At 58.0% G+C, this 25,344-nt stretch overlaps 9 protein-coding genes across 9 annotated transcripts; 4 read left to right on the top strand and 5 right to left on the bottom strand.

Moving 5' to 3' along the window:
• Nucleotides 1-758: 758 nt before the first annotated feature.
• Nucleotides 759-2,384, top strand: VTJ04DRAFT_367 (uncharacterized protein; the record flags this gene model as incomplete). Its single annotated transcript, XM_069361595.1, has 3 exons — nucleotides 759-920; nucleotides 985-1,254; nucleotides 1,308-2,384. The coding sequence occupies 3 exons, from the start codon at nucleotides 759-761 to the stop codon at nucleotides 2,382-2,384; spliced, it is 1,509 nt and encodes a 502-aa protein (XP_069222977.1).
• Nucleotides 2,385-3,404: 1,020 nt separating this feature from the next.
• On the bottom strand, nucleotides 3,405-4,618 carry VTJ04DRAFT_366 (uncharacterized protein; the record flags this gene model as incomplete). The annotated part of the gene is made up of 2 exons (XM_069361584.1): nucleotides 3,405-4,559; nucleotides 4,613-4,618. The coding sequence occupies 2 exons, from the start codon at nucleotides 4,616-4,618 to the stop codon at nucleotides 3,405-3,407; spliced, it is 1,161 nt and encodes a 386-aa protein (XP_069222976.1).
• Nucleotides 4,619-8,332: 3,714 nt separating this feature from the next.
• Nucleotides 8,333-10,712, top strand: VTJ04DRAFT_365 (uncharacterized protein; the record flags this gene model as incomplete). The annotated part of the gene is made up of 2 exons (XM_069361573.1): nucleotides 8,333-8,392; nucleotides 8,490-10,712. 2 exons carry the CDS (start codon nucleotides 8,333-8,335, stop codon nucleotides 10,710-10,712), a joined length of 2,283 nt encoding a protein of 760 aa, XP_069222975.1.
• Nucleotides 10,713-11,304: 592 nt separating this feature from the next.
• VTJ04DRAFT_364 (uncharacterized protein) lies at nucleotides 11,305-13,164 on the bottom strand (the record flags this gene model as incomplete). Its single annotated transcript, XM_069361562.1, has 1 exon — nucleotides 11,305-13,164. One exon carries the CDS (start codon nucleotides 13,162-13,164, stop codon nucleotides 11,305-11,307), a length of 1,860 nt encoding a protein of 619 aa, XP_069222974.1.
• Nucleotides 13,165-13,765: 601 nt separating this feature from the next.
• Nucleotides 13,766-15,845, top strand: VTJ04DRAFT_363 (uncharacterized protein; the record flags this gene model as incomplete). Its single annotated transcript, XM_069361551.1, has 6 exons — nucleotides 13,766-13,840; nucleotides 13,898-13,925; nucleotides 13,996-14,479; nucleotides 14,545-14,585; nucleotides 14,646-14,720; nucleotides 14,782-15,845. The coding sequence occupies 6 exons, from the start codon at nucleotides 13,766-13,768 to the stop codon at nucleotides 15,843-15,845; spliced, it is 1,767 nt and encodes a 588-aa protein (XP_069222973.1).
• A 1,374-nt stretch (nucleotides 15,846-17,219) lies between these two features.
• Nucleotides 17,220-18,194, top strand: VTJ04DRAFT_362 (uncharacterized protein; the record flags this gene model as incomplete). Its single annotated transcript, XM_069361540.1, has 2 exons — nucleotides 17,220-18,029; nucleotides 18,111-18,194. The coding sequence occupies 2 exons, from the start codon at nucleotides 17,220-17,222 to the stop codon at nucleotides 18,192-18,194; spliced, it is 894 nt and encodes a 297-aa protein (XP_069222972.1).
• A 29-nt stretch (nucleotides 18,195-18,223) lies between these two features.
• VTJ04DRAFT_361 (uncharacterized protein) lies at nucleotides 18,224-18,630 on the bottom strand (the record flags this gene model as incomplete). Its single annotated transcript, XM_069361529.1, has 2 exons — nucleotides 18,224-18,422; nucleotides 18,500-18,630. 2 exons carry the CDS (start codon nucleotides 18,628-18,630, stop codon nucleotides 18,224-18,226), a joined length of 330 nt encoding a protein of 109 aa, XP_069222971.1.
• A 52-nt stretch (nucleotides 18,631-18,682) lies between these two features.
• VTJ04DRAFT_360 (uncharacterized protein) lies at nucleotides 18,683-20,864 on the bottom strand (the record flags this gene model as incomplete). Its single annotated transcript, XM_069361518.1, has 2 exons — nucleotides 18,683-18,840; nucleotides 18,905-20,864. 2 exons carry the CDS (start codon nucleotides 20,862-20,864, stop codon nucleotides 18,683-18,685), a joined length of 2,118 nt encoding a protein of 705 aa, XP_069222970.1.
• A 1,257-nt stretch (nucleotides 20,865-22,121) lies between these two features.
• Nucleotides 22,122-25,209, bottom strand: VTJ04DRAFT_359 (uncharacterized protein; the record flags this gene model as incomplete). Its single annotated transcript, XM_069361506.1, has 5 exons — nucleotides 22,122-22,298; nucleotides 22,465-22,819; nucleotides 22,883-23,107; nucleotides 23,183-24,344; nucleotides 24,480-25,209. The coding sequence occupies 5 exons, from the start codon at nucleotides 25,207-25,209 to the stop codon at nucleotides 22,122-22,124; spliced, it is 2,649 nt and encodes an 882-aa protein (XP_069222969.1).
• Between the last annotated feature and the right edge of the window lie 135 nt (nucleotides 25,210-25,344).

The raw sequence follows: 25,344 nt of genomic DNA, 5'->3' as shown, positions 1-25,344 counted from the left end.
GATGGTTGAGGTGAGGCACAGAGTGTTGAAGCTGGAAGTTGGTCCAAGTTTCAAGAAGTTGGAAAGTGACAAAGCGACAAAGTGAGATGTGGCTGCAGCCGAGTCGCAGGGGTTGTAAGAGCAACATTCAACCCTAACCCTTCTTCTGGTTGACATGCTCCCGTCTCACCAAGTGCCGCGTGTCATAACGGACTCCCTATCGCCTGACTTTAGGCAAAGAAAGCTGCGTTGTGTCTCCTTGATCCCACAGGATCAGACCAGGAGCTATTGGCCTCAGAGCATTTGCGTTTCACAACAGGCTGGTCGTCAAGGAGCTGCCGGGAGCCGTACCTGGTTGGATGACAAGGGTTAGGGTTTGTTGAGCAAACAGCTCCCCTCCAACCCTCCATCGATAAGACTTTCCCCAAGCTCCAAGCTCAGTGTTACACTCCAAATTGGGGAATTCGGGGAAGTCGAGATAGCAGAGAACAGCTGCCGTACAAGAGCCCTCTCTCCTCATTTTCAAGTTTCAGGTTTCCGCTTGACTTTCTTTCCCGGGAACTTCCCTTCATCAACCACCTTCTCTTAATCGACGAACCCGGAACTTTCAACCTCAACCCTCAAGTCAAACAAAACAACAAACACACAACAACATGAGGTGGAGGGCATCACAGGCGCTGAGAGGCGCCCGAATCGGCCCTCTTCATTCAATGAATACCATGAGCTCACTTCATCGAGCAACTCAAACCCTCGCTGGATCGAGGTCAAGATGGTCACTCATGGCCCCGAGGATACCGATCTCACTCTCACAGCGCCGGCATTATCCAGCCCCAGCGCGGCAAGATGACGTGGAACAAACAGAAAATGTGGACAACTTGGAGGACGGTGGTGAACGGAAATGGTCTACTCCTCTGGCCAAGCAACTGGCTGATGCCATTGAGGTATGTGTGTCCTACACGCTCATCCAAACACTGAGCACCAGGTCACTCACTGACAAGCTCCCAGACGACGGGTCCCATTCCCTTGGCCAGCTACATGCGCATGTGTCTGACCGCCGACATTGGCGGTTACTACACGGGCGCACTCGGCGAGGGCCGCGATCCTTTCGGCCGCACAGGCGACTTTGTCACCTCGCCCGAGATTTCTCAAGTCTTTGGCGAGCTATGCGCGATCTGGTTCGTCGCCGAGTGGATGGCCCAAGGCAAAAAGAAAAGCGGCGTCGAGCTGATCGAGGTCGGCCCCGGTCGCGGCACCCTGATGGACGACATGTTGAGGGTGAGTGCTAGCACACCAACCAAGTTCGCGACGGATACTAACCCCCTTCCCAGACCATACAGAAATTCCCCGCCATGGCTAACAGCCTTGACGCCGTCTACATGGTCGAAGCCAGTCCGGAGCTGCGCATGGCCCAAAAGAATCTCCTCTGCGGCGAGAACGCCCCAATGACCGAGTCCAAGGCCGGCTACCATAGCGTGTGCAAGTACGGTGGCCTACCCATCGTCTGGACCGAGACCATCAAGTCTATCCCCATCAGCCCCGAAAAGGCCCCCTTCATCATGGCGCACGAGTTCTTCGATGCCCTCCCTATCCACGCCTTCCAACTGGTCTCGGTCCCGGCAACCCAATCCCTCCCTCGCCAGCCCAACGACAACTCGGCCCCTTCAACCAAAACCTCCCATCCGACCCTGCAATGGCGCGAATTCGTCGTCTCCCCAACCCCTCCCGGCTCGACCCACGACAGCCTCAACACCCCGCCCTCCCAATCCCGCATCCCTCCGCCTCCGGACTTCCAACTAATTCTTTCTCCTACGCCGACTCGCCACTCCCTCTACCTCCCGGAAACCTCGCCGCGCTACCGCGCCCTCAAAACCATCCCCGGCGCCCTGCTAGAAATCTGTCCAGACGCCGCCCTCTACGCCGCCGACTTTGCCTCGCGCATCGGCGGCTCCCCACGCAACCCCAAACCCAAACCCTCGGGCGCGGCCCTCATCCTCGACTACGGCCCCGGCGACGGCACCGTGCCCGCCAACTCCCTGCGCGGCATCCGCCAGCACCGCCGCGTCTCCCCGTTCAGCGAGCCCGGCCTGACGGACCTGTCGGCGGACGTCGATTTCGCTGCCATCGCGGAAGCAGCCACGCGCGCCAGCGAGGGAGTCGAGGTTCATGGTCCCGTGCAGCAGGCGGATTTCTTGGAGCATATGGGCATCAGGGAGCGGGTTGAGATGGTGCTGCGCTCAGGCAAGTTGGGGGAGGAGGAGAAGAAGGTGGTGAAGAAGGCTGTCGAGAGGTTGGTCGATCGCGGGCCGGGAGGGATGGGGAAGGTGTACAAGGCGCTGGCGATCTTGCCGGAGAATGAGGGGCGCAGGAGGCCGGTGGGGTTTGGAGGGGATTTGGTGGAAGGGTGAACATATTAGATGGTTTGCTTAGGTACGCTTGGTCTTGCGTTTCTCTATTTTATGGGGGATATGGGATGGAGGTGGGAGGCGTGAGACGGATACCTTTTGTGGTACGTATGCGAATGGATGCTTTCGTTGGGTGGATGAGATGTTCGATATGACATGAGCCGCCGGTAGGAACCTGAAGGCAAAGTGCCAGTTTTCGGGGGGGCCTTGGGAAATGAATGTGCATGCAGGCATGTATGCGCCGCCGTCAGTTAAGCCAGGTTGTAAGACTGGGTCGTAGACATATACGTGGGACTCCGTGGTACACCTCACGTCCGGATTACTAGATGGTCCTCTTCTTTGTTGTCGTTATTTTTTTACCCTTCCTTTAGTATTTACTCTGTTTGACTGCCCAAGTTCGCTCCTTCCCCTTCTCTCGTTTTCATACTATCATGATTGAACAGACCTACCCGGCCGTGTTAAGTTGGACGGGTTGCCTGTCCATGAAGTGTGTATCCCGTCCACGGATATTGTATCCATATATATACGTGTTTGTTGTGCTGTTCATACCTCCTCCGCAGCGGTTGTCTCCCATGATCTGATCTGTCGGGTCAGGTCAGGTAGGCATACCGTTCAGCTGAAAAGCCATGATATGTGATACCCAAGCTGAGGTATGCGTCTCATGTATGTATGTACATACCCGACCTGGCCTGACCTGACCCGATCTGACACAGCCCAGCATCACCCCAACCTGGCCTGGCCTGGCCTGGCCCGGCTGCCATACCAGACGTAGGTCTGACCTCCGCTGCCGGTAACAATTATTATCAGGCATCAATCAATCGATCTGTGCCTGACCGACAGACTGCCTGAGCCTAGGACCAGGCCAGGTATGAAGTAAGATTTCAGCTGAGCTTGATACCTGAGGTAGGTACGTAGGCTCAGATCGGGGTAGCTAGGTAGACATACGTTCCACCAAGCTAATCCCCCGTCCCCGTCCCTTCCGGGCCCGGCCGTGTCCTTCTTCTCTCGCTGTCTCTCTCTGCCTCAACCATCCTTCTCAAAAGCGTCGTTCAAATACCCGACAAAGCTCTCCCTCAACCTTTCCGCCGCCAGCTTGCCCACCGCCTCGAGCCCGATGCCGCCGCGGTTCAGGCCGACAAACGCCCTGCGATAGCGCTGCAGTTGGGGGAGGGCGATTTTCTTTGCTGGTAGGTACAGGATTAATTCCTCCTGTCCTTTCGAGTTTCCACCGTTACTACTGCCGCCGCTGCTGCTGCCGCGCGGCAACTTGATCTCCCCGCCGCCCCCATCCTCGGGCTGCAGGGCGAGGATCTGCTTGACGATATCCTGCGTCTCGCGCTCGAGGATGTAAAGATAATCGCCGCCCGGGTCCTTGTCGCGCTGGACGGTGGACTGGTTGGGGCGGATCGTCTTGCGCGCGGCGCTCTCTCCCGCGACCGCGTCCCAGATCTGCTCAAACACCTTTTGCGTCTGCGCCTCGTCGTCGTCCCAGACGAGGGTGAACAGCGGCGAGTCCCAACGCGTCATGGCGTTGGGCTCCTCGTAGCGGAAGACCAGGTTCTCCCAGTTGGCGGGGGCGTAGGGCTCCTGTTCCGGATCCGAATCCTCCCCATCCTTCTCCCCATCCACCCCAACCTCCTCCCCCTCTTTGTTGTTTTTCTGTCGCTCATGCCGGCGTTGTATCCTCTCTTCATTCACCGCCCTAGCCCGCTCCACGGGCGCGCCGACCTGCAGCACGCAGCTGGCCGTGCGCGCGTTTTTGGCCTCGCAAAACAGCTGGTACCGCCACCCCTTGATGTAGTTGAGCCCGTCGAGCACGACAATGTCGCGCGGCGAGAGGACGCGTTTCACGGCGGCGTAGACGGCCGCGCGCGCGTCCTTTTCGCGGGCGTTGGCGGAGCGCACGTGCGCTGGTAGTGATTCGAGGTCGTAGACGGTGCGGGGGATGGACAGGGTCGTGTCCGAGATGTAGTGCAGGCGGTAGTGTGGGGTTGTTGTTGTTGGTGGTGGTGAGGAGGAGGAGGAGGATTGGGGTTGTTGTGGCTGGGCTTGCCCTTGTGCTTGAGGTGCGTTGTTGTTGGAGGGTGAAGATGTAGCTATCCGCGACTCGAGGTAGGAATAAAGCTGACGGGCACGTGTGGTCTTGCCTGACGTGGGAAGGCCAGTGACGATGATAAGCTGGAGGTGGTTAGTAGTTGGAGCTTCACGGACAGATGTCTCTGATGACGTACCGGCATGTTTGCAAAGGCTCTTTGATCTGGACCGTCTTGACGTTGAGGTTGCGGATTGGAAGCAGATGCTTGGACAGGACTTTTGGAAAGTTTGGCGGGGCAATGGAGGGGCAGTCCACCTCTGTCCAGAATGCGGGTTAGGGTTATCCGCTCACAACATGTTCTTGGCAGATGTACTGCCTCACCCTTTGCTTCCAAGTTTTCCTCCAACTGAGCAGAACGTATCGGATTTCAGGTTTGATTTTGCCCATATACGACGTGTACGACATCAACTGAAGTGAGGATACCATAATTAACTTTGCTGCCTTCGGGGCTGCCCAGGTTTCACTCCCGGTGCCTCAACGCGAAACTGGTACTTCAAACTCATCAATGTGACTGGCTCTCACTCCTCACCCTGGGGGAAAGTTGTTACTATCTGCCATCATCATCATAGTCATCATCGTCGCCATGTGACAATGTCTGGTCGCGCAATCAATTGACGTGTAATGATGCGGCTGTTCGGCGGAAAGGGAGCTCTTAGAAGCAGTAACACACGTCGCCGGTGACTTGGGCGTCATTAATAACAAAGTACCAAGAACAAAAGGAAAAAGAAGCTCACAGCCCGAGAGCTCCGCCCCCAGGGTGGCGTACTGTAACGGTTGATCGGCGACTATATCGACGAAACCAATCGGGCCCAGACTCCCGGCACCTCCCCGGGGAGCCCCTATCGCCGACCATGCGAGATTGTGTTAGGCCACGGCACTTCTCTTGGTGATCAGAAGTGACTGACCCGGCGGTGTGGACCACGGCGTGTCCGACGACGGGATGTGTGCTTGTGTGTGCTCCTTGACCCTGCCGTTCGACGTGGGGTACACGGAAGCAAGACCCGGGAATCTGGGGCGTATGGAGTGTTGCGTAGGGCTGGACGCTGGACGGAGTCATCTCATAGGTTTGGAGGATGAGCACGTAGCTCGGCAGTGCTTCCATGCAGCTTCGACACGGAAATCCATGCAGTAGTCGGCGACAGCCACGCGGGCCCGCGAATTTGGGCCGCATTTGGCATTCCAGTCCAGAGGTCTTTTAACAACGCACAAATATGCAATTTTCCCGTGTTTGGTTATGGTTCACGGCCACGGCCTTCGTTACACAAGGCTTGGGGTTCGACTCATGGAACTTGTTGTCGTTCATTCTGCCCCATCTTTAGGGCTGTAGGGCTGACGGGGTGGGAGCTTGGAACCTGCTAAAACAAGGTCGGTGGCAAATCGGGTTCCCAGATCCTGGGGAAAACTGGATCCAAACATAGGTGTTTTGTGTCACCTTTTGCTTGAACTTCCGGTCGCCAAAAGAGGATATGGAATCCAGCGGCTGCTCTCGGCCGTGTTGAGTCTAGAATGTATTGCGACGGATCGACCTCATCGACGCGCCTGTCAGGGGCTCGCCCGGCGGCTGTTGTAACACCCTGCGATGTGGTGCTGTCTTGAGGTTTCATCAACTTCATTTGCAAAGTCCCAACGCTCTGGATCGACAAGGGGGTGCGCCTCAGAGGGGAGTGTGGGGGTAACTTTAACTCAACTTCACCGTTGGTGGTCCATCGCAAGTGGCTCTGATGTCATCATCATGATGGTGGGTGACGCTGGGCTGCGAAGAATTTCTTCTCTTTGGGCTTCTACTCGTATGTGTTCCATGTGTTGTTCCATGTGGTTGATGGAATGCAGCAAAAACTTTCACCGCTTCCTGTTTTCTCGAGTCGGAGATGGATCGGAGCCAGCACGGCCACAGTTTGGACATGTGGCGGTCTGTGGGGGGAAGCTGGCGCGTGCCCAACTCAAGCCGTGGTGCAGCAGCCACAGTTGTACGAGCTGTGTTCTAGGTCCATTCCTCAGCATGCAGGAGAAGACTGCGGGGTGGGCATTTCTTCGCTTGTGGTGTTGAATGTCGATTCTCAGGGAGCGGTGCATTTCCGCGGCAGTTCCCCACGCCAATATTGGCCCGTGCAGCACATCACCTGCGCTGGGGCTAGCCGAGTGCGGGCTAGGTTAGGGCTGTGTCTGCCTCTCCTTTTCGTTCCGCAGAACGGATCTGGAGAGAAGCGAATGCGTGATGCAGGAGACGGGGAAAAAGGTTTGGAGGCTGGAGAAACGAAACAACACATGACAAGAAAATGCCCTCTCTCCGTTCTCCGTTCTTTTTTCCCAAATCGGGCACCGAACCTGGCTGAGGTCTGGCACCTGACTAATCCACAGATCTGTTTGTCCCTTCTCTTTCATCGGAGCGTGCCGGAGCTGAGATCCGTGATGGATGAGATGCTCTTGCCGCCAAGGCACACCTACTACACAGTAGGAACGACGGGAGAGTCTGGAACCTAGGAACCTGGAACCTTGGAAATCTTGATTCTGGGTTGTGCTTGCCGTTGAGTCAACCAACTCATCCTCATCAACACAATGAGAACATTTGACTCCACAATTGCTGTTGCTGCCTGTCGGGTTCCCGAGTCCTCAATGAAACTGTAACTTTTCAACCTCAACTCAACACCAACTCATCGGGCACTAAGCACTATCCACAACCCACCTCACCTCAGAGATGGAACTTCAACATCCCATTCCCATGCACGTCTTCAATACTTTCCCAGCTCGATGCCACACTCGGACTCAATCGGAATCGTCATCCTCAAAAACCGGCCCATCTGGATGCATGTGAAGGAACAGCCACACATTCGAAACCTTCGAGAAGCCTTTGAATGCAAGCCCAATGCGCTGGAAGCCGCGGATTGTGTGGAGGGTTTGCAGAAGAGCTTCGTGGCCGCTGCGTGGCTCGCTCGCTTCTCGAGACAGTTTTCGACAAATCAGAGTTGCGCCCTGTCGAGTTTTCACTGCTGGCAGCCTCGTCAAAGGACAGTCATTTCCCAAGAGCTCAAAAAACGCCTCGCCATCAAACGCGGGGGGAGGAGACGGTCCTAGGAGCAAGGGTATTTCCTATTTAGGTCACGAGTGCGAACTGTTAGGCTAATACTCCTTGGTGCCACATTCACCAACGCCTGTGGCCGCTGGTGTCTTGGGCAACGTGACGGCCAAAGCCCAGGCCATACGTACGTACCGTGCTAACACCGTGAGCCTCTGAGCACAATCCAGCACGATCTGAGGCTGTGCTGGTCCCGTCACTCTGACCGTTCTGGGGTACGGTGTTCGGGACACGCCCCGCCAGCCACGAGAGCGCCAGGCAAGGGTCCGGTTCGGGGTGACGAGTCTATGACTTTTTGACGCAGGAGTATGGACATCGCAGATTTCATGATCGTATAACTACATACCCTCTGCGGCCTCCGGTGACCCTAGGCCCCGTCTAGGACATCTGGATTCCGCTTAAGAAGACGCCGTCCGGCCAGGCGCTCTCCAAGGCAGTCCCAGCTCTGGTCTTGTTGTTGATAGTAAACCTCGTCCACTGCGCCCCAACTATACCACCCGACGACACCTTGTGTGGCTTCGGACGAGACGCGCCTCACGGACCTAGATACGCGCCACTCCCTAGAGCCGACCTACCCTTTCCAGTCCTTCGTCGCCCCCATCTCCGGCTCTATACCCGCCAGTCGAGGACCTTGTGCGGTGGCGACCATTATCTTATCTCGAGATCCGATCGTGAGGCTCCGAAACCTTATTCGGTGGAGATCACGGTAACTCGACTGCGCCGCCGAACGCGCCGTTTCGGCCGGGATTCCTACCGCTTTGGGTGACTGACACTACCGTCATCATGGTTTACTGCGGAAAGCCAAGCAAAGGCTGCTCCAACTGCCGGGAGCGCAAGATTCGTGTAAGTTGCGTCTTGTTGCATGGAGAATCATGACCTCCTGGCTCCCTGATGTCAGACCGTCCTCCCCCTGAGACAAGCAACACTGACAAGCCCAAAGTGTGATCAGAAGGAGCCAGGGTGCGGGCAATGCGAGAAGAGGCGTCAAAAATGCCCGGGGTACCGGAATCTTGTGGATCTGATGTTCCGTGATGAGAGCTCCCATGTCATCCAAAAGGCCAAGGCGCGTGCCCGCAAGAAGGCTGCCATGCGCCTGTCGCCGCCCGCTACGCCATCCGCCTCTGAGAGCCGGAAATCCGTCACCCCGGAGCCCCGGCCGCGGCCCCCGTCCTTGGTGGTCCCCCCGACGCCGTCCGTCATGAGCAGCCCCTCCGTGCGCAGCGTCAACTACGACGATGACAACGACAGTTTGCTCATGTCTCCAGACTCGGGCTGCTGGCCCGTCACTCCGCCCATCGCCCAACAGTACAACCTCGCTCCGGTGCGCCAGGAAGAGGGCGTTGCGTGGTTCTTCTCTCGCTTCGTGACAGTCGCCGAGATGGTTCCCCACCTGAACTTTGACTTCCTGCGTGACGTGTGGCAGGCCTCTTCGTCGCAGCCCGACGCCGAGATTGACTCGGTCCTCGCCAGCATTACTGCTGTCGGGCTGATGGGCAGGGCCAGCATGACGCGGTCCCCGGAGCTGATGGATGCCGCCAGGAAGTCCTACGGCACCGCACTCCGCCTCATCAACCGCGCGCTGCAAGACGACGTCGAGGCCACCAAGGACACCACCATCCTGTCGGTTCTCATCCTGGGCCTGTTCGAGATGTTCTCCGACTTCCCTCAGCATTCCAAGGCTGTCGAGGCCTTCCAATATCACCTGGAGGGCGCCGCAAGGCTCGCTCTCATGCGCGGCCCGGCCCAGTTCAAGACGCGGGCCGGGAGGAGGATGTTCTCCATGCTGTGCCAGAGGTATATCGTCTGCTGCACCCAGCAGAACGAGCCGATGCTCGAGTCCCTGATCAACCTGTGGCATCAAATGCCGCAGACGTCGGGTTCTCGCCACCCGAGCAAGGAGTTGATGCCCCTCATGTGGAAGGTGTTGCAACTCCGGTCCGAGAGGAACAAGGGGTTGCTCACCGACCCGGAGGCCATCATCCAAAGGTGTCTTGCCCTGGACGGCGAGTTTGAGGATCTGTCGAACCGCCTGTCGGCGTCCTGGAAGCCCCGTGTGCTCCGCGTGAAGCAGCACCACCCTGCTGTTTTTGATGGGTTCTGCCATCAATACGCCTCCCTCCACCACTCCAACGTGTGGAACCACATCCTCACCACGCGCATCCTCCTCCTCGAGACCGTCCTCTCCGAGATCTCTCGCGACCTCGCCAGCTTTACCCCTACCCTCGACCCCGCCCACTACGTCGACCTCTACCACAAGACGCGCAGGCGCATGCGCTACTTCGTCCGCGACATCACCGCCAGCGTGCCGCAGCAGCTCGGCCTGATGAACCCGGACGACGGCACCATCAGCTTCAGCGACGACGACATCCCGCCCATCGCGACCGTCGAGATTCTCGCCACTCCTTCTCCTCCCACTTCCCCTGCGTCCCGCACCTCCGACGCCGCCTCCTCCGCCTTCCCCGCCAGCCCCTTCTCCGACGGCCCGCGCACCGCCCGCTTCCCCCAGCAGCATCACCACCACCCGTACTACCTCGCCCACCACACCGGGCTGACCATCTTTGACGTCACCGGCGCCCGCTCCTCCGCTGCGGCTGCCGAAGCCCCCGAGTCGGTGATTGAGGAGGAGGAAGCGGAGCGGTACATGCTCCTGGTCTCGGCCCCGCGCTCGCTCGTCTGGCCGCTCTTCGTCGCCGGCATGTCGGCCGCCTGCACCCCGGCCAACCGCCGCTTCCTCATCGACAGGTTGCGCACGCTGTACCTCGAGTCGGGCATCCGCCAGGCCGACGGCGTGGCGAACCTGCTCGAGGAGCGCGAGCTGGCGGGGCCGTCACCGGCCGCTGTTGTTGAGCAAGACGGCAGCGGGGTTGTGGTGCCGCTGGTGGTGGAGCCGAGCGATTTGGACGCTTCTTGTGCTTCTTCTGCTTCGCAGCACGGGTTTGACGAGGATCCGGCTTCGTGGTTGGGAGTGGTTGTAGATGACGAGGTGTCGGGCTTGCCGGTGGTTCCGCCACCGACTGGGACGTGCTCCATGCCGCAGGTCATGACGGCTACGACGACAGCGGCCGCGGCGGGGGATTATGGGTTGGGCTTGATGGCGTTGAGCGGATCGCCGGGGATGGAGGGGATGGTGGGGAGGCAGGGGTTTGATTTAGTTTGGGTGTAGAGGTTCCAAGGGTTCTTTTCTATGACTCGTACACATGACTTGGGATGAATTTTTTGTGGTTAAGGCTCTTTTGGTGTTGGTTGGTTGCTTACTATTATGATGGGGGGTTGCAAAACCAAAATAAGGTTCCAAAAAGGAGAATTGGAGTTGAGTTTTTACGTCTTGTTTTCTGGATTATTTGATACCAACTTTTGGATCACGAGGGTTGTATGTACATGGCGTGGAATGGACAAGTCTTTGGGTTCTTGGGAAGATCATATCCTTCGTGTGGTATATTAGTTTGAGAAACAGATACATACCTTACACGTTGATGAAGCAACTCGGAACAATAGAAGAGGTTTCCTGAATCAGAACTTCCCAATCCTTTTTGATGATGCCCATGATTATTATTATCTTGTGTCCAACCTGCCTCCCTGATAACCTAATAACGCCGCGCAAATACCCATGTTTTCCAACAAAACCTCATCTCGCAGACAGGGTATGAAGGTATGTACGAACAAATATACATGGTTTGGATCTTTTCAACCCCCCATTCCCTTCCAAAGTAATTCCCAGATATGTCATACCTAAGTCAGGTAGGTAGGCATTATTATCACCAAGAATCAAAATTCCCAAACCCTCCTCCCGCAGTCCTCAACTTCTTCTTTGCCGGACCATCCCACACATCCAGCCTCTCCTCTTCCCCTGCTCCTCCTGCTCCTCCTGCTCCTCCTGCTCCTCCTGCTCCTCCTGCTCCTCCCTTCCCACCACCCTCTTCTTCCTCCCCGTCCTCTTTCGCCGCAGCAAGGGCGCTCTTCAAATACTTCCCCACCCCACCACTGCCTGTTCCTCCGGACCCACCAGCGGCGGCATCATCGCGATCGCTCCGTATCCTCTTCCCCGTCCATGTCGTCCTGTCATCCTCGGTCTCCTCCCTGCGTTCCTTTTCCTTTGCTTCCTTTTGTTCTCGTTCCTTTTTCTCCTTGAGGAATTCCTCGAACGGGTCAATCAGCACCACGACGTCGTTGATCACGATATCCTTGAGCGGGCGGTTCGAGTTATCCTCCGTCCGGACGGGCACGGCCTCCATGGCGTCGAGGGTCTGGAACGAGCCGCCTTGGTCAATAACGCGGCCAAAGACGGTATGTTTCCTATCGAGGTGCTTGGCAGGGCGGAAGGTGATGAAGAATTGTGATGAGTTTGTGTTTTTGCCCTTGTTAGCCATGCTGACCACGCCGCGGGCGTCATGCAAATGCGGGCCCTCGAGCTCGTCGGCGAAGGGCTTGCCCCAGATGCTCTGCCCGCCGCGCCCCGTGCCGGTCGGGTCGCCGCCCTGGATCATGAAGTTGCGGATCAGCCGGTGGAAGGTGACGCCTTTGTAGTAGCCCTTTTGGGCGAGGCGGAGGAAGTTCCAGACGGCTTTGGGAGCGGTTTCGGTGTGCAGTTCGAGGGTCAGAGAGCCAAGGTTGGTGTCGATGCGCGCGTAGCCCTTGTGCTTGACGCGCTTCGGGCGGAGCATGTACTCCTCGTCGGACAGGAGAGCGCGGGCGCCCGTGGTGGAGGGGGTCAAGCCGGTGGAGGTGAAGCTGGCGGCTGTGGCGCCGGTGGTGTAGAGGGAGGCGTTGGGGGGAAGTTTCTTTTCGGAGATGGACGGGGTGGTGGTGCGTGCGGTGGAGGTGGTGGAGGATTTGGCGGAGGTGAGGGTTTTGGTAAGGCGGTTGACGTCGCTGCCGGATTGGCGGGCCTGGCGGGCTCGCTCGACGGCTTCTTTGGCGCGGAGAACCTTGTCGCCTATGCGGCCGAGGGCGTCGACGTTGATGTTGCCTTCGGCGCGCTGCTCGGCTTGTTCCTTGGTGGGGAGGGCGTCGAGGCCGTCTTGGAGGTACTTGAACTGGCTCAGGTCGCGGCTGGCGGCGTTTTGCGGGTCCTGGAGGGTGATGATGTCCTTGCGGGTGAACTCGACGTCGTCGACCAGGTCGCGCCACATCTTGGCCTTGATGTTCATGCGCTCGACAGTGTCCCAGGCGAAGACGTTGGCGTAGGAGCCGTGGCGGATGGCGACAATATGGGTGTTGTCGGTGAAGACCTTGAAGGTGACAGGGTCGATGAAATCGCCCTTGCCGTCGGTGATCTTGTCGGAGGTGGCGGCGGCGTCGGCATTGCGGGCAAAGTTGAGCTTGATGAGGTCCTTGGTGGACAGCGGCTGGCCGTTGACGGGGTTGGTGGGGTTCTTTTCAAGCCAGGCCGAGATGACCTCAACGTCGAAGATGGTGCCGTCGGGAGTGCAGACGGGGTTCTTGAAGGGCTGGAGACTGGCAGCGCAGAAGTTGAAGGGCAGGCGCTTGAAGCTGGCGTGGAGGGCGCCGTCGCGTTTGGCCCGGGATCCGGCATTGGCGCCAACGCTGGCGCTGTAGGCGTCCGACGACGACCACTCGGAGTGGGTGATGTAGAGTTTGTCGGTCCACTTGCCCATGGTTGCGGTGGTGGGTAGGGTGGGCAGGCGGATGTGGATGTTGGATGAATAGACGGAGGTTGATGAGTTGAATTGAAAGAAAACAAGCGACGAGACGATCAGATGCTTATCTTATCGCAGCTGGCACTGGCACAACGTCAGCGGCAGGCTGGCGTGGAGCTGGAGTGGAGCCTGCCTCAGCTGGCCGCTCCTGGGCTGATTGGACCCGACGCAGCCGCAAGTGAGTCCACCCCTGTCGCGGATCCGCCACGGCCTGGAAGCTTGGCAACTTCAGAAGGGCACTGCACTGCCGGAGCTTGCGCAACACGAAGTGAACACTTGCACCTGAACCTGGAAGCCGACGTCAAATCGAACAATGCGCTATCTGGCGCCTCCCTCCTCCATCTGCACCGCCCTAGACACCCGTTGAAGAAGAAAAAGAGCGTCCATCCACCAGGCCATCGGATGCCTAGCTAGTTCATTTTTTTCTCTATCTTCTAGAAATTCTAGAGGAGCACCCGCCGACGCCTGATCCACTCCCTCGTCCCATCCCCACGCCCTCTCCAGGGCGCATCACCCTCGCCGCCATCCATCCACCCTTCGCCCACCAGACACGCCAAACATGAGGCGCTGGGCATGGCCGCTGCTCACCTTGCTGCTGTCGCTATGGACAGCAGCCGCATTGGAGATCAAACTGGTCAGTTGCTCGTCGTCCGGTCTCTCTCTCCCACTCTCTTGCTAACCCCCGGAACAGGATCAGGATGACAACCAACGATGCGCCGGTTAGTGGACTCGCAGTCACCCCGCCGTCCTCCCCCATCCCCACGTCCCTCTTCTGACAGCAAACCCCAGGCATGTATAGCAGGAGCGCATGGGGCGGCCCCGTCGACCCCTTCATCCTCGTCAAGTTCACCGACGTCGGCAAGGACTCTGGCAACGACCCCATCGTGAGCCTGCTCATCTTCGACTGGAAGGACCAGCAGTTCCTCGACGTGCTGCCCGACGGCGACGACCGTGCCGACATCTGCGTCCCAGAGTACGTTGAGGCCGGCTACTGCAACAAGACCGACATTGGCCGGTTCCTCGTCTCTCCCGAAGCCTCTGAGAAGTCCATCAACCTCATCTTGACCAGCGCTGTCCACCTCAAGGATTCAAAGCCCATCAAGTACCCCATTGACAAGACGGGCTACTTCTGCGTCGTCACCGAGAAGTTTGGTGCTGAGAAGTATGAGGCCATCGTCGAGTTCCGCAACGCCTACGGCGAGCTGCCGGCCACTCAGATTCCCAAGCTTCCTTTCTACGGCGGCATTACCATTGCCTATGCCCTGGTTCTGGCGTATGTGCACAGCATCAAACCGACCGCATGGATCTAGTTGGGCACCATGCTGACCCTTGCTACAGGTTTTGGTTGTTCCTGTACTACCAGCATCGCTCTGACATCTGTGAGTGGTCTAACCCCTGAGACATGTGGGCGCCCTTGACTGACTTGTTGTCTCCTCCAGTGGCTGTTCAAAACTACATCACAGCCATCCTCATCTTCCTCGTTATCGAAATGCTCATGACCTGGGGCTTCTATGGTGCGTAGCCTCTCTGTCCCTTCCGTCTTCGATATATCCCCAACCGCTGACCCATTTCCAGACTACCTCAACCGCCACGGCTCCACCGTCGGCTCTCAGGTCCTGATGATCGTGGTGGCCATCCTCAACGCAGCGCGCAACTCCTTCTCCTTCTTCCTGCTCCTCATCGTGTGCATGGGCTACGGTGTCGTCAAACCCACCCTCGGGCGCACCATGATCTACGTCCGCTGGTTAGCCATCGCCCACTTCGTCTTTGGCATTGTCTACGCAATCACCAGCCTCGTCGTCAACCCCGACACTGCTGGGCCTTTCGTGCTTCTCATCGTCCTCCCCCTCGCCGCCACCCTCACCACGTTCTACGTCTGGACCCTCAACTCCCTCAACCTGACCCTCAAGGACCTCCGCGAGCGCAAGCAGCACGTCAAGGAAGCCATGTACCGCAAATTGTGGTGGTGCATCCTGATCTCCATCATCGTCATCTTTGGCTTCTTCTTCTTCAACTCCTTCTCCTTCGCCTCGGCCCGCGACCCGGACTACGTCCCCTTCCACTGGAAGACGCGCTGGTTCGTGCTCGACGGCTGGCTCAATCTCGTCTACTTTGCCGACGTCGCCTTTATCGCGTACGTCTGGCGCCCGACGGCGAATAATCGCCGTTTCGCCATGAGCGACGAGATCGCCCAGGAGGACGACGGCACGTTTGACATGACCAACATGGATATCGGCAACCCGGACGATTCAGATTCCGATGAGGAGGCCAGGCTCCAAGGTCACGGGAAACAGACCAATAATACTTCTCAATTTAACAGCGGCCAGAACCTGGCGAGGCAAGCGTCCCAATCCTCCTCGTCGCAACAACAACAACAAACTGGCGGCCAACGCTCCGGGCTGGGGACAGCCGCCGCCGTGGCGGGGACGTCTGCGGCCGCAGGAGCTGCGGCAGGAGTCGCAGCCGCTTCGGCGACGAAACCGTCGTTGGATAACGGGGAGACGATTTTTGCCGTCGGGGAGGACGGGGATAAGTTCTCGGATGATAGCGACGACGATGATGATGAGGAGGAGTCAAGTGATGAGGATGAGGAGGAGAGCAGCGAGGAGGAGTCGGGGTTGGTGAGGGGGAGGAAATGAGCTTGAGTTTGAGTTCGCGCGTTTTTCCTTTCTGCTCTGATATGTTTGTCCGCTTTGTGGGCTGGGGACTGAATACAGAATGTCCGGCTGGTTGAGGCTGGGCTGGGCTGGTGGGGGGTATGTATGAAAGATGAGAGGTAGTGGGTGGGAGATGGGAGGGAGGGAAGATGCCCACTGGTTAGGTCGGTTGGGTTGGGTTGGGTGGTTGATCGCTCCTCCGGGGGTGGGTGTGAGAAATATAAATGGTTCAAAGACAGACAGGATGGATTAAGGATTTGGTCATTTCAGGTTGGTCAAAGCGACAAGGAAGGGCCAAAATCGGTGGGGGAGAATAGCCTCCTCCTGCCGGGATTGACTGGTTGTAATGTACTACATACATATATGTGTGCGTAAGGTCATTTTCGCGGCGCGGGATGAGCAGAGCGTTGGCCGGCGTTTTCCTTTTTTTGTTTTATTGAGTTGAGAGATGAGAAAATGGAGGAATTGGTTTCAACGTCTTGTTCCCGCCCCAATGTTCCCAGGAAGCTTGGGGTTGGATGCCCGAGGAGTCCGTTGATTTTGGTTGTGATTGATTGCTTGCTTGCTTGCCTGTCTTGTTCGTTTTCCATGACGATGTTTCTGGTTTCAATCCTGATTTACCAGTACAAGTTTGTCTGTCTGGGTAGCTTGAGCTGAAATACCTACTCTGGAGGTAGTGGAGGCCAGGGAGCAATTCCGAACATGTAGCAAGCGTACACATGGCGAGCTCTATGTACTGCACTTTGTAGTAAAGTTGAAGATGTTACGATGAGATCTAGCTATCCGAGACTGGACCTTTCAAGTTACCCTATTACCTTACTATAACCCTCTCTCACATAAATCAGTCAGGTAGATAACTTCGGGATTAGCATCGGGGTTCGGTGTTTGCTTGACGAGGGTGGGATCGGCATTTGCCGCCGCACATTGGCCTGTTGGAGTGGGTGATGACGGCATGGACAGTGGGGATGGCTTCTTGCCAACCTGGAAGGGGTGGATGATAAACCCAAGGAGGTAGGTCCGGTGTGGGTGCCGTTGGATGGTGGGGCTTTCGGAGCTTTTGGTTGCTGCTCGGCCCGCGTTACCCCTCGCATGGACCCCGCCGTTCGGCAGTAGACAGACGTCAAGCTAATACGAAGCTCTCTTCCCGATCTTCGAGCAGGTATCCCGTGTCTCGGGGATAATAATACATACATACTACGCTCCACTTCCATCCATCCTCTCCCAATCGACCTTGGATCACACCTCCGTCTCTGTTCCTCTGTTGTCAGTACCCCTGAACAACCACAACAAGACCACCACCATTCCAGAGGTACTCACAACCATCGCCAGCTCCTCACCACGAGCACCACCACCAAGATGACCTCCAACTTCACCACCAAAGCGACCATCGCCACCTTCTCGGGCAAGCTCTACAAGCTCTCTCACCCGAGCAAAACCACCACCACCGACATGGCCGTCAACCTCTTCCTCCCTCCGCAAGCCCTCTCCCCAACTTCCCCTCAACGCGTGCCCCTCCTCGTCTACCTCTCCGGCCTGACCTGCAGCCCCGAGAACTGTTCCGAAAAAGGCTTCCTCCAAGCCCGCGCCAGCCAACTCGGCCTGGCCATCCTCTACCCGGACACCTCTCCGCGGGGTCTCAACCTCCCGGGTGAAACCGACGCCTGGGACTTTGGTCTCGCCGCCGGGTTCTACATCGACGCTACCCAAGAACCGTGGAGCAAAGGCTACAAAATGGAGAGCTACATCACCACCGAGCTCCTCGACACCCTCTTCTCCGACCCGGTTTTCGGGGCATACCTCGACCGCGCCAAGGGCGTGGCCATCACGGGCCACAGCATGGGCGGGCACGGCGCGCTCACCCTGTATCTCAAGCACCCGGGCCTGTTCAAGTCGGTCAGCGCGTTCGCGCCGATTTCGAACCCGGTGAATTGCCCGTGGGGTCAGAAAGCGTTCAAGGGGTACCTGGGCGAGGGGAATGTCGAGGAGTGGAAGAAGCACGACGCTACGGAGCTGGTCCGCAAGCTCCCCGCCGGCACCGACGTCAAGGCGCTCGTGGATATCGGGTCGGCGGATGGGTTTTATAAGCAGGGCCAGCTGCTGCTGGAGAACTTGGAGGCGGCGGCCAAGGAGGCCGGGGTGGTGGGGTTGAGGGTGAGGTATCATGAGGTGAGTTGAATGTCTATTTCGTTACTTACAGAGGATGGGTGTCCAAGGGGGATGGGATGCGGAGCTGACATGCTTGGACAGGACTACGACCACTCGTATTACTTCATCTCAACGTTCGCGGCGGATCACGTCGACCACGCGGCGAAGCACTTGGGTCTGCTCTGAGGGAGGGCAGGGGACGGACAGCAAGGACTTCAGGAGGATGAACGAAGCGTTTGGGTAGATGGATCGGAACTCGCTGGGTGGAATAGGGAGTCGGTAGACAAGGAGGTAGGACTTCGGCGGCGTACCGACGCCGTGATTGCAGAGGACGGACGAGGATGAATGATGAGCATTGCTAGCCAGCCTCGGTGAAATGCATGAGCCAGGTTGGCTGGTAATTTGACATCTCTCCTGAAGATGGAACACAACTCATGATCATGCCCAGCAACACGCAGAAAACAAGGAGAGAGAAGAAACGGTGTATATACAAGCTATCAAAACACGCGCACGCATGCGATAGTAAAAAAAGAGCCCTCCCTCCATCTCGCGATGCGACCGATGGCCAGCCAAAAAACAGAAACACAAAACAGACGCCAACACACCCTCTTGCCCCCCGCATCTTTGGTGGTACCCAGTACAGTAGCAAAAGAGTAAGAGGAAAAATAAAAAGTCTAGTTTTCAGGCTCGGTATCCGTGTTCGTCTCGCTGGTATCGTCCTCGTCATCGTCGGTGCCGCTCTCCTCGTCCGAATCGTCCTCCTCTGCCGCCGCAGGTTTCCTCTTCTTGACCTGCCCGCCCTTAGCCGCGTGCATGATGCCCGCGATCGAGTCTGTGATGGTTTGGTCAGTTTATGAACGAAAACATAGTGACAAGGGGAAAAAAACAAAACTTACCCTCCTCCGGATCGCTAATCTCATCCTCCTCCTCCATCGCCGCCGCCTTGCTCGCCTCCTCCACCACCAGCGTCACCTCCATCTTGGTGTCGAACCCGACGTAGCTGTCGCACACGACGTGCATCACAAACGTGTAGTGCCCGGCCTGCGGCGGCGCCTGGAACTGCGCCTTGAGCGTCTGCATGTTGAACGTCGGGGTGCGGCCGTCCGCCTCGAAGATGGGGCGGTCAAACTGCACAAACGTAAACGGCGGCACGGCGACGCGCCCTTGCTTCGAGTCCGTCAAGAACACATGCCAGCGCGGGCTGTGGTCGCGCGCAAAGTACGGGGCGTTGGCGAGCGGCGGAGCCACCACTTGCGCCTCGGCCGACTCGTAGATGGGCTTGCCTGTCTTCTCGTCCTTGCCGACCAGCCGCTTGGTGGTGCGGCCGGCGATGGCGTCCAGGTCATCCTCGGCCGGATCGATATCCTCCAGGTCGATGGGGTCGATTTCGGGCACGTTTTCACTGCCAGGGGGCACGAAGCGGCCCTTGACGACGAGAGTGACAAGCGACGAGGGGATGATGAAGCGCTCGCCGGTGACCTTGAAGAAGGCCTTGGCGACACGCAGGTACGGGAGCTGCTTGGCGACACTGACGGCTTCGGCGTACTGCTCCTCGGTGAGCAGACCCGGGCCGACGACCAGGCTGCGGCGCTTGGCGTCGGGGCGGTCCATGAAGCTCTGAACGCTGGTGTGGACGCGCGAGTCGCCCTCGATGGCCTTGACGACGGCGGGAGTGAAATACGGCAGCTGAAGCAGGGGGGAAGCCTTGGGCGGAATGGCCTGGATCAGGCGCTGGCTGGCGTAGTACGAGGCGAGGAGCGGGCCAGTGTTCATGTAGGCGAGGGCGATGGCGTTGAACGACTTGTTGAGCGAGTGGGCGATGGGAGCAACGGCAAACTTGGCGCGCTCGAGTTCGGCGTCATCCAGCTTGATGCGGCCCAGGTAAGCCCACAGCAGCGCCAGCGCCTTCCTCTGGGGCCCGCTCTCGAGGTCCTCGAGCTTCTCCTTGTCCTTGGCCGAGAGACCGGCAGCCAGCGGGGAGAGCTCACCCTCGGCGAGGATGCGCGACTCCACCTTTGCCAAACCCGAGTCGGACTTGTCGCCGCGGAACAGCTCCTCAAACTCCTTGCCGGTGCTCAGCGCCGTCACGACGCCGCCCTCGTCGATATTGTCCTTGTACTCGCGGAACAGGCGGTTTGCGCTCTCCATAAGAACACCCTCCCTGGAGCGGCGCAGGGTACCGTACCACCACGAACCCACAAGATAGGGCAGCAGGACACCGAACAGCGCCGAGTAGACCAGCACGACGTACTTGCCGTTGCCGTCGGACACGATGACCTTGGGCAGGGCGATGTTGATGCTGAAGCCTTGCTTTCCGTCGGGGTTGCCGTACTGGATATAATTGTTCCTCACCTCCTCGTCGGTAAGGGCCTGGTAGGCCTTGGTGATCTCGACGTAGCGGGCGTTGAGGTCTTCCATGGTCTCGTTCTTGGAGGCGTCCGGCTTGGCCTTGTCGGGATGGAACTTGAGCGAGAGCTTCCGGTAGGTGCTCTTGATTTCTTTCTCGGTGGCGGACTCGGACAGCCCAAGAATGTCGTAGGGATTCCACAACTTGTGGGCGGGCGCCTCGGTGGTCTGGATGAGGTAGAGCATGTAGCCCATGACGGCCCAGCCCGCAATCACGGCCAGGAACAGCCAGATTTTCCTGTCCTTGCGCTTTTCCTGGCGGCGCACGGCCGCGACGAGGTCTGAATGTTCATGTTGGAAGGTGGTCTGGATGCGGGGGAGCGAGGCGGCCGGGTCTCGCGACCTCTTGACGAGCAGGAATGTGAGGGGGACGGTGATGATGAGGGAGAGTGTAAAGACGAAGAAGGGCCAAAGATGGCCTGACTCGTCGTAGGCGTAGTCGGTACTCATGGCGAGTGCGTGTCGAGCCCGGGATTCAGTGTCAATTCAGTATATCTCTCGCGGTCTGGGTTGTTCCAACCGATAGAGGTCGAGAGAGGGATGGAGGGGAGAAGGGAGACGATGTGTCTAGGTGGTCAGAAGGACCCAGAGCAGGACATGTGCATGGGGATTTTGGTCACCCTCTCTAGAAGAAAACCAGAAACAAAAAGAGGAAGAAAGGATTGAGGGCTCAGATCAGAGCGAGTCTCGAGAGGGCAACTTGGCTGGGGAGAAAAGGAAGTGGTGTTGCAATGTGGCGGCTTTCCCCAGAGGTCGCAAGGCCCCGGTCGTGCTCCGAGCTTTTTTGGTGGCAGATGCCGCGAAGTGAATCGTGGCCTCGACGATGGCGGATGCAACAAGGGAACCCAGCGGATCCACTCCCGGCCAGAGCCCCACTCTCCCGCATTCAACTGCCAACCCTGGAGAACCTGTCAGACCCCTGGAGCAGACCCACTTTTCTGGCAGTTTGGCTGCAAGGGGGAAGAGGCTGACTTGCTGACTGCCGGGCTCGGGTCATCTTTGTTTCAACACCTAGAAGGGATGAAATGAGGGAGGAAGGGCTCTGTAACTGTGTACGAGTAGAGACAACATATATCCGAGAAATATAGGGTAATGTTGTGAAGATTTATTTGATGCCCTAGTCTACTCAGACATCAACAAGCAACACTCAAAAACAAAACCAAAAAGAACACAACACCATAAGTACTGACTCTAATAAAACACAATGGCATTACACCTAACTCCAACAGTGATCACACCCCAAGAGCCACCTAAGAACGACATGACATGACATGACATGACCAACCCTCTCAACAACCACCCCCCACTCCTCTTACCTACTTATCTGCCTAGGTACCTCTCCTCCCTCACCGCATACATCCCACCCCCTCCCCCATCCAACATTCTCTGTCTTAGTTAGGCCATCCATCCCCTCATCTTCAACCTTCCGCCCAACTCCTCCCAACCAGAAGCAAGGAGGCCAAAGCACCCAAGGTTGACGACACTTTGTGTGCCGTAGAGCAAGTGTGTAGGTAGATGTAGAGTTAAGTACACCGAAGTGAAAGCGTGAGTGATGGTGGTTAATTTGGGCGTGTGTAGATAGATGTGTAGACCGAGGTATCAAAACCACCCTTCGCTTTAGTCTATGCAAGAGATAAAGATAAAAAAGTGACAGAACATTGAACAAAAGAAGAAGGAGAAAAAGAACAGGACGAGAAAACAAGAAAGCTAAAGACAGGTCGTGACCAGACGTGACGTGACGTTCCATGAGGGCCGTAACGGTGACCAGAGCCATAAGGTAGTTGGCTGGCGACCACGAGACGAGGATAATTCAAGTAGGAGACCCAACAGCCATGACCGAGACCCAGTTATTCCTCCCTCTGCTTCCCGACGAAAACGAACAGGCTATCGGATAGCGGGGAAAGTAGACGACGACGACAAAAAAGAGACGCATCCCTCATTCTCTCATCCCCTCTATAGCAGATCAACCAACTATAGAGTTCTATGCGTAAGACAGAGAATCCCTATCCCAACTCGTCTTCCAGACCCGAGGTCAACCCCGGGCACGGACCTGACCGCCGGTCTTGAGAGCCCTCAAGAGCCCATACCCAACGCCTCCGCATACCGCCAGGAAGATCAACAGGTGCGGCGGCAACAGGACGACCGCCGCGGCGATGCCCATCCAGAACTTTCGAAGCGAGTCCAGACGCCTATCTCGCGCCAGATCAACCTCAGCACGCCAAGCAGCCTTGACGCGCCGGCCGTCACGGTCCGCCCGCCACGCCGACGATCTCGATCCCGATCCCGACCTGGTGGTGCGGTACCGGCTGGTGGTATCGTCATCCGAGCTTTCCTCATCATAGTCCTCATCATCGGTATCATCGCCATAGTAATCATACCCTCCCACTTCCTCGTTGTCGTCGTCGCTGTCCCCACTACTCTCGTCCTCCTCCTCATATTCACCATCACCACCCTCCTCGGATTGTCACGAGAAGTGGAAGCCGCCAGGGAACCCGCCACCGCGGCCGCGGGAGCCGCCGGGGCCATGCTGGTTGAAGGAGAAGCCGGGCCCGCCGCCGTGGAAGCCGCCTGCGCCGCCAAAGAGGTTGAAGAGCATCTCCGGGTCGATACCTGCCGCCATGCCGTGGCCGCCGCCGCCAAACATGTCGGCTGGATCTTGGAGGTCGACGCCGCTGTCGTAGCGTTGGCGTTTCCTGTTGGAAAAATAACGTTAGTAACAAGAGATATTATAATGAGAACGACAGGAGGATGGGGGAGGGAAAACATACTGAGGATCAATCAACGTCTCATACGCCTCGCTAATATCCTTGAACCTCGCCTCGGCGTCGGGATCGCCCGGGTTCTTGTCGGGATGGTGAATGATGGCCAGCTTGCGGTACGCCTTCTTGATCTCTGCATCCGTCGCGTTTTGGTCGACGCCCAGAATCTTGTAATAGTCCTTGCGCTGGGACTTCTTGAGCTCGAGCTCCGCGCGGCGCACTTCCTTGGCGATATTCCGATCTTCCGGATCCAGCTCCTGGACCTGCTTCCACTCACGCACCGCCTCCTCCCATTTGCCAGCCAAGCCCAGCGCGTTAGCCTTAAGCTTGCGGGCCTTGAGGTATTGGGGATCCAGGGCGATGGCCTTCTCGCAGTCCGCCACGGCCTCGGCGTATTGCTTGAGCTTGATCCGGCACTGGGCACGGTTCTGCAGCAGCTTGGAGTTGGTGCCGCGGTTGGTCGGGTCCACCTCCAACGCGGCCGAGTACAGGTCGAGCGCGGCCTGGTACTGGCCGGCCTTGTACTGCTGGTTACCCTCCTCCTTCATACGCTCGAGTTTCTGCACGGTGCGCAGCCACTTGATGGCATCGCGGAAGTCAGGATCGCAGCTCAGCGCCTTGCGGAAGTGCTGGACCGCCTTGTCGTTCTCGCCCTGGCAGTAAAGGGCCCGGCCACGCAGCACCAGGGCCTCCGGGTCCTGGCTGTTCAAGCGCAATAACGACATGGCGATGTTCTGCACCTCGCCGAGCGAGTTGGCGTCGCCCATCTTGAGCAGCGCCTCGCCGCGCATGAGCTGCCACTTACGCGGCTTCAGTGCACCGGGACCGAGGAGCTTCTCGGCTTGGTCAAGCGGGTAGAGGACCATGGAGGCGGCGGTGCCGTCCTTGAGGGCGTCTTGGGCGGCCCGGACGTGACGCAGCATTTCCTTGGCGGGAGCCATGTCCTTGGCGGACGGCGGGGGGTTGATGCGTGAGAAGGTGGCGATGGCCTCTTCCGGCTGGCCCAGGCTGGTGTAGATGCGGGCCAGCCGGAGGAGGATCTTGATGTTGTTAGGGTCGAGGCTAGCTGCCCGCTTGCAATCCTCCAGAGCGTCGTTGTACTTGTAGGCCGACATGTAAGCGGCGGCCCGGTTGCCGAGGTAGGTAGCCGAGTCAGGGAAGATGGAGATGGCTATGCACGGGGAAAGCAAACAAAGTGGTTCGTTAGCCGGGCTGTTTCACGCACAGGCGAGGATTGGTGTGACAAGGTGAAACGGCAAGATTGCACGTTTCTGAGGCTCTCTGACCGACCGGCCGACTGACTCACCTTTGGTGTAGAACTCAACAGCACGCTGGTAATCACCAGCCTTGAAGCATTTGTTGCCCTCATTCTTGAATGACTCGGCCTGCTCCAGGTCTGACTGCACGGGGGAAGGGATCGACCGGTGAGGGGGTGGGGTAGGGACGCGCCCGTCGTCAGCATCCCCGTTGGTTGCGGCGGCGGCAGGGCCAGCAGAAGCGACACCGTTTGTCACGGGCACCGTGTAGGCGTTGTTGGGTTGCGTGGAATTTGGCCGCCCTTGCGACTGGGTCGACGCTGAGGATGGCTGCTGGGAGAAAGGAGGGGGAGGTGGGTTTTGCTGGAATGGCTGAGGCGACGGCGAGGCTGGCACGGGCCCCCCGTTGATGTGGTCCTTATCGGCGTCCATTGAGTTGCGGGCACTCATGGCTGACAACTCGGACAGTCGCTTGCGCTGTTCGGGAGGGAGATTAAGGGGATGGGTTTCGGGGTCGATCTTTCTGCTTCGACGATGGGAAAAGCTGGGGTCGGAGGAAGTGCGGGCGAACGGGGACGCGGGGCGTGATGACGATGAGCGCTTGGTGGGAGAGCGAGAAGCGAACTTGGTGGGCGAGGGAGGCTGCGAGGGTAAGGGAGTCTCGGAATATGGCGGAGGAGGATCGTCGTAGGTGGGATGCGGCGAGTGCAGTTCGTTGTCGTCGCCAGCGTCGGCGGGCTTGTTGGTCGTCTTGGACGATATTTTGGAGAAAAACTTCATTTGCTCGGACGGGAATGCGCTGAATGGGAAAGTGAAAGTTACGGGCGGTGCTGCGTAAAACCAAGGCGAACAGGAACAGGCCAGGGTGCCGATTGTTACGGCGCGGCTGGTCCCGCTGAGACGTCCACTGAGGCG

The sequence above is a fragment of the Mycothermus thermophilus genome (assembly GCF_041956435.1).
Source record: "Mycothermus thermophilus strain CBS 625.91 unplaced genomic scaffold VTJ04scaffold_1, whole genome shotgun sequence".
NCBI lineage: Eukaryota > Fungi > Ascomycota > Sordariomycetes > Sordariales > Chaetomiaceae > Mycothermus > Mycothermus thermophilus.
Note: the sequence above shows the minus strand (reverse complement) of the source record. Positions and strands in the feature narration are given on the sequence as shown.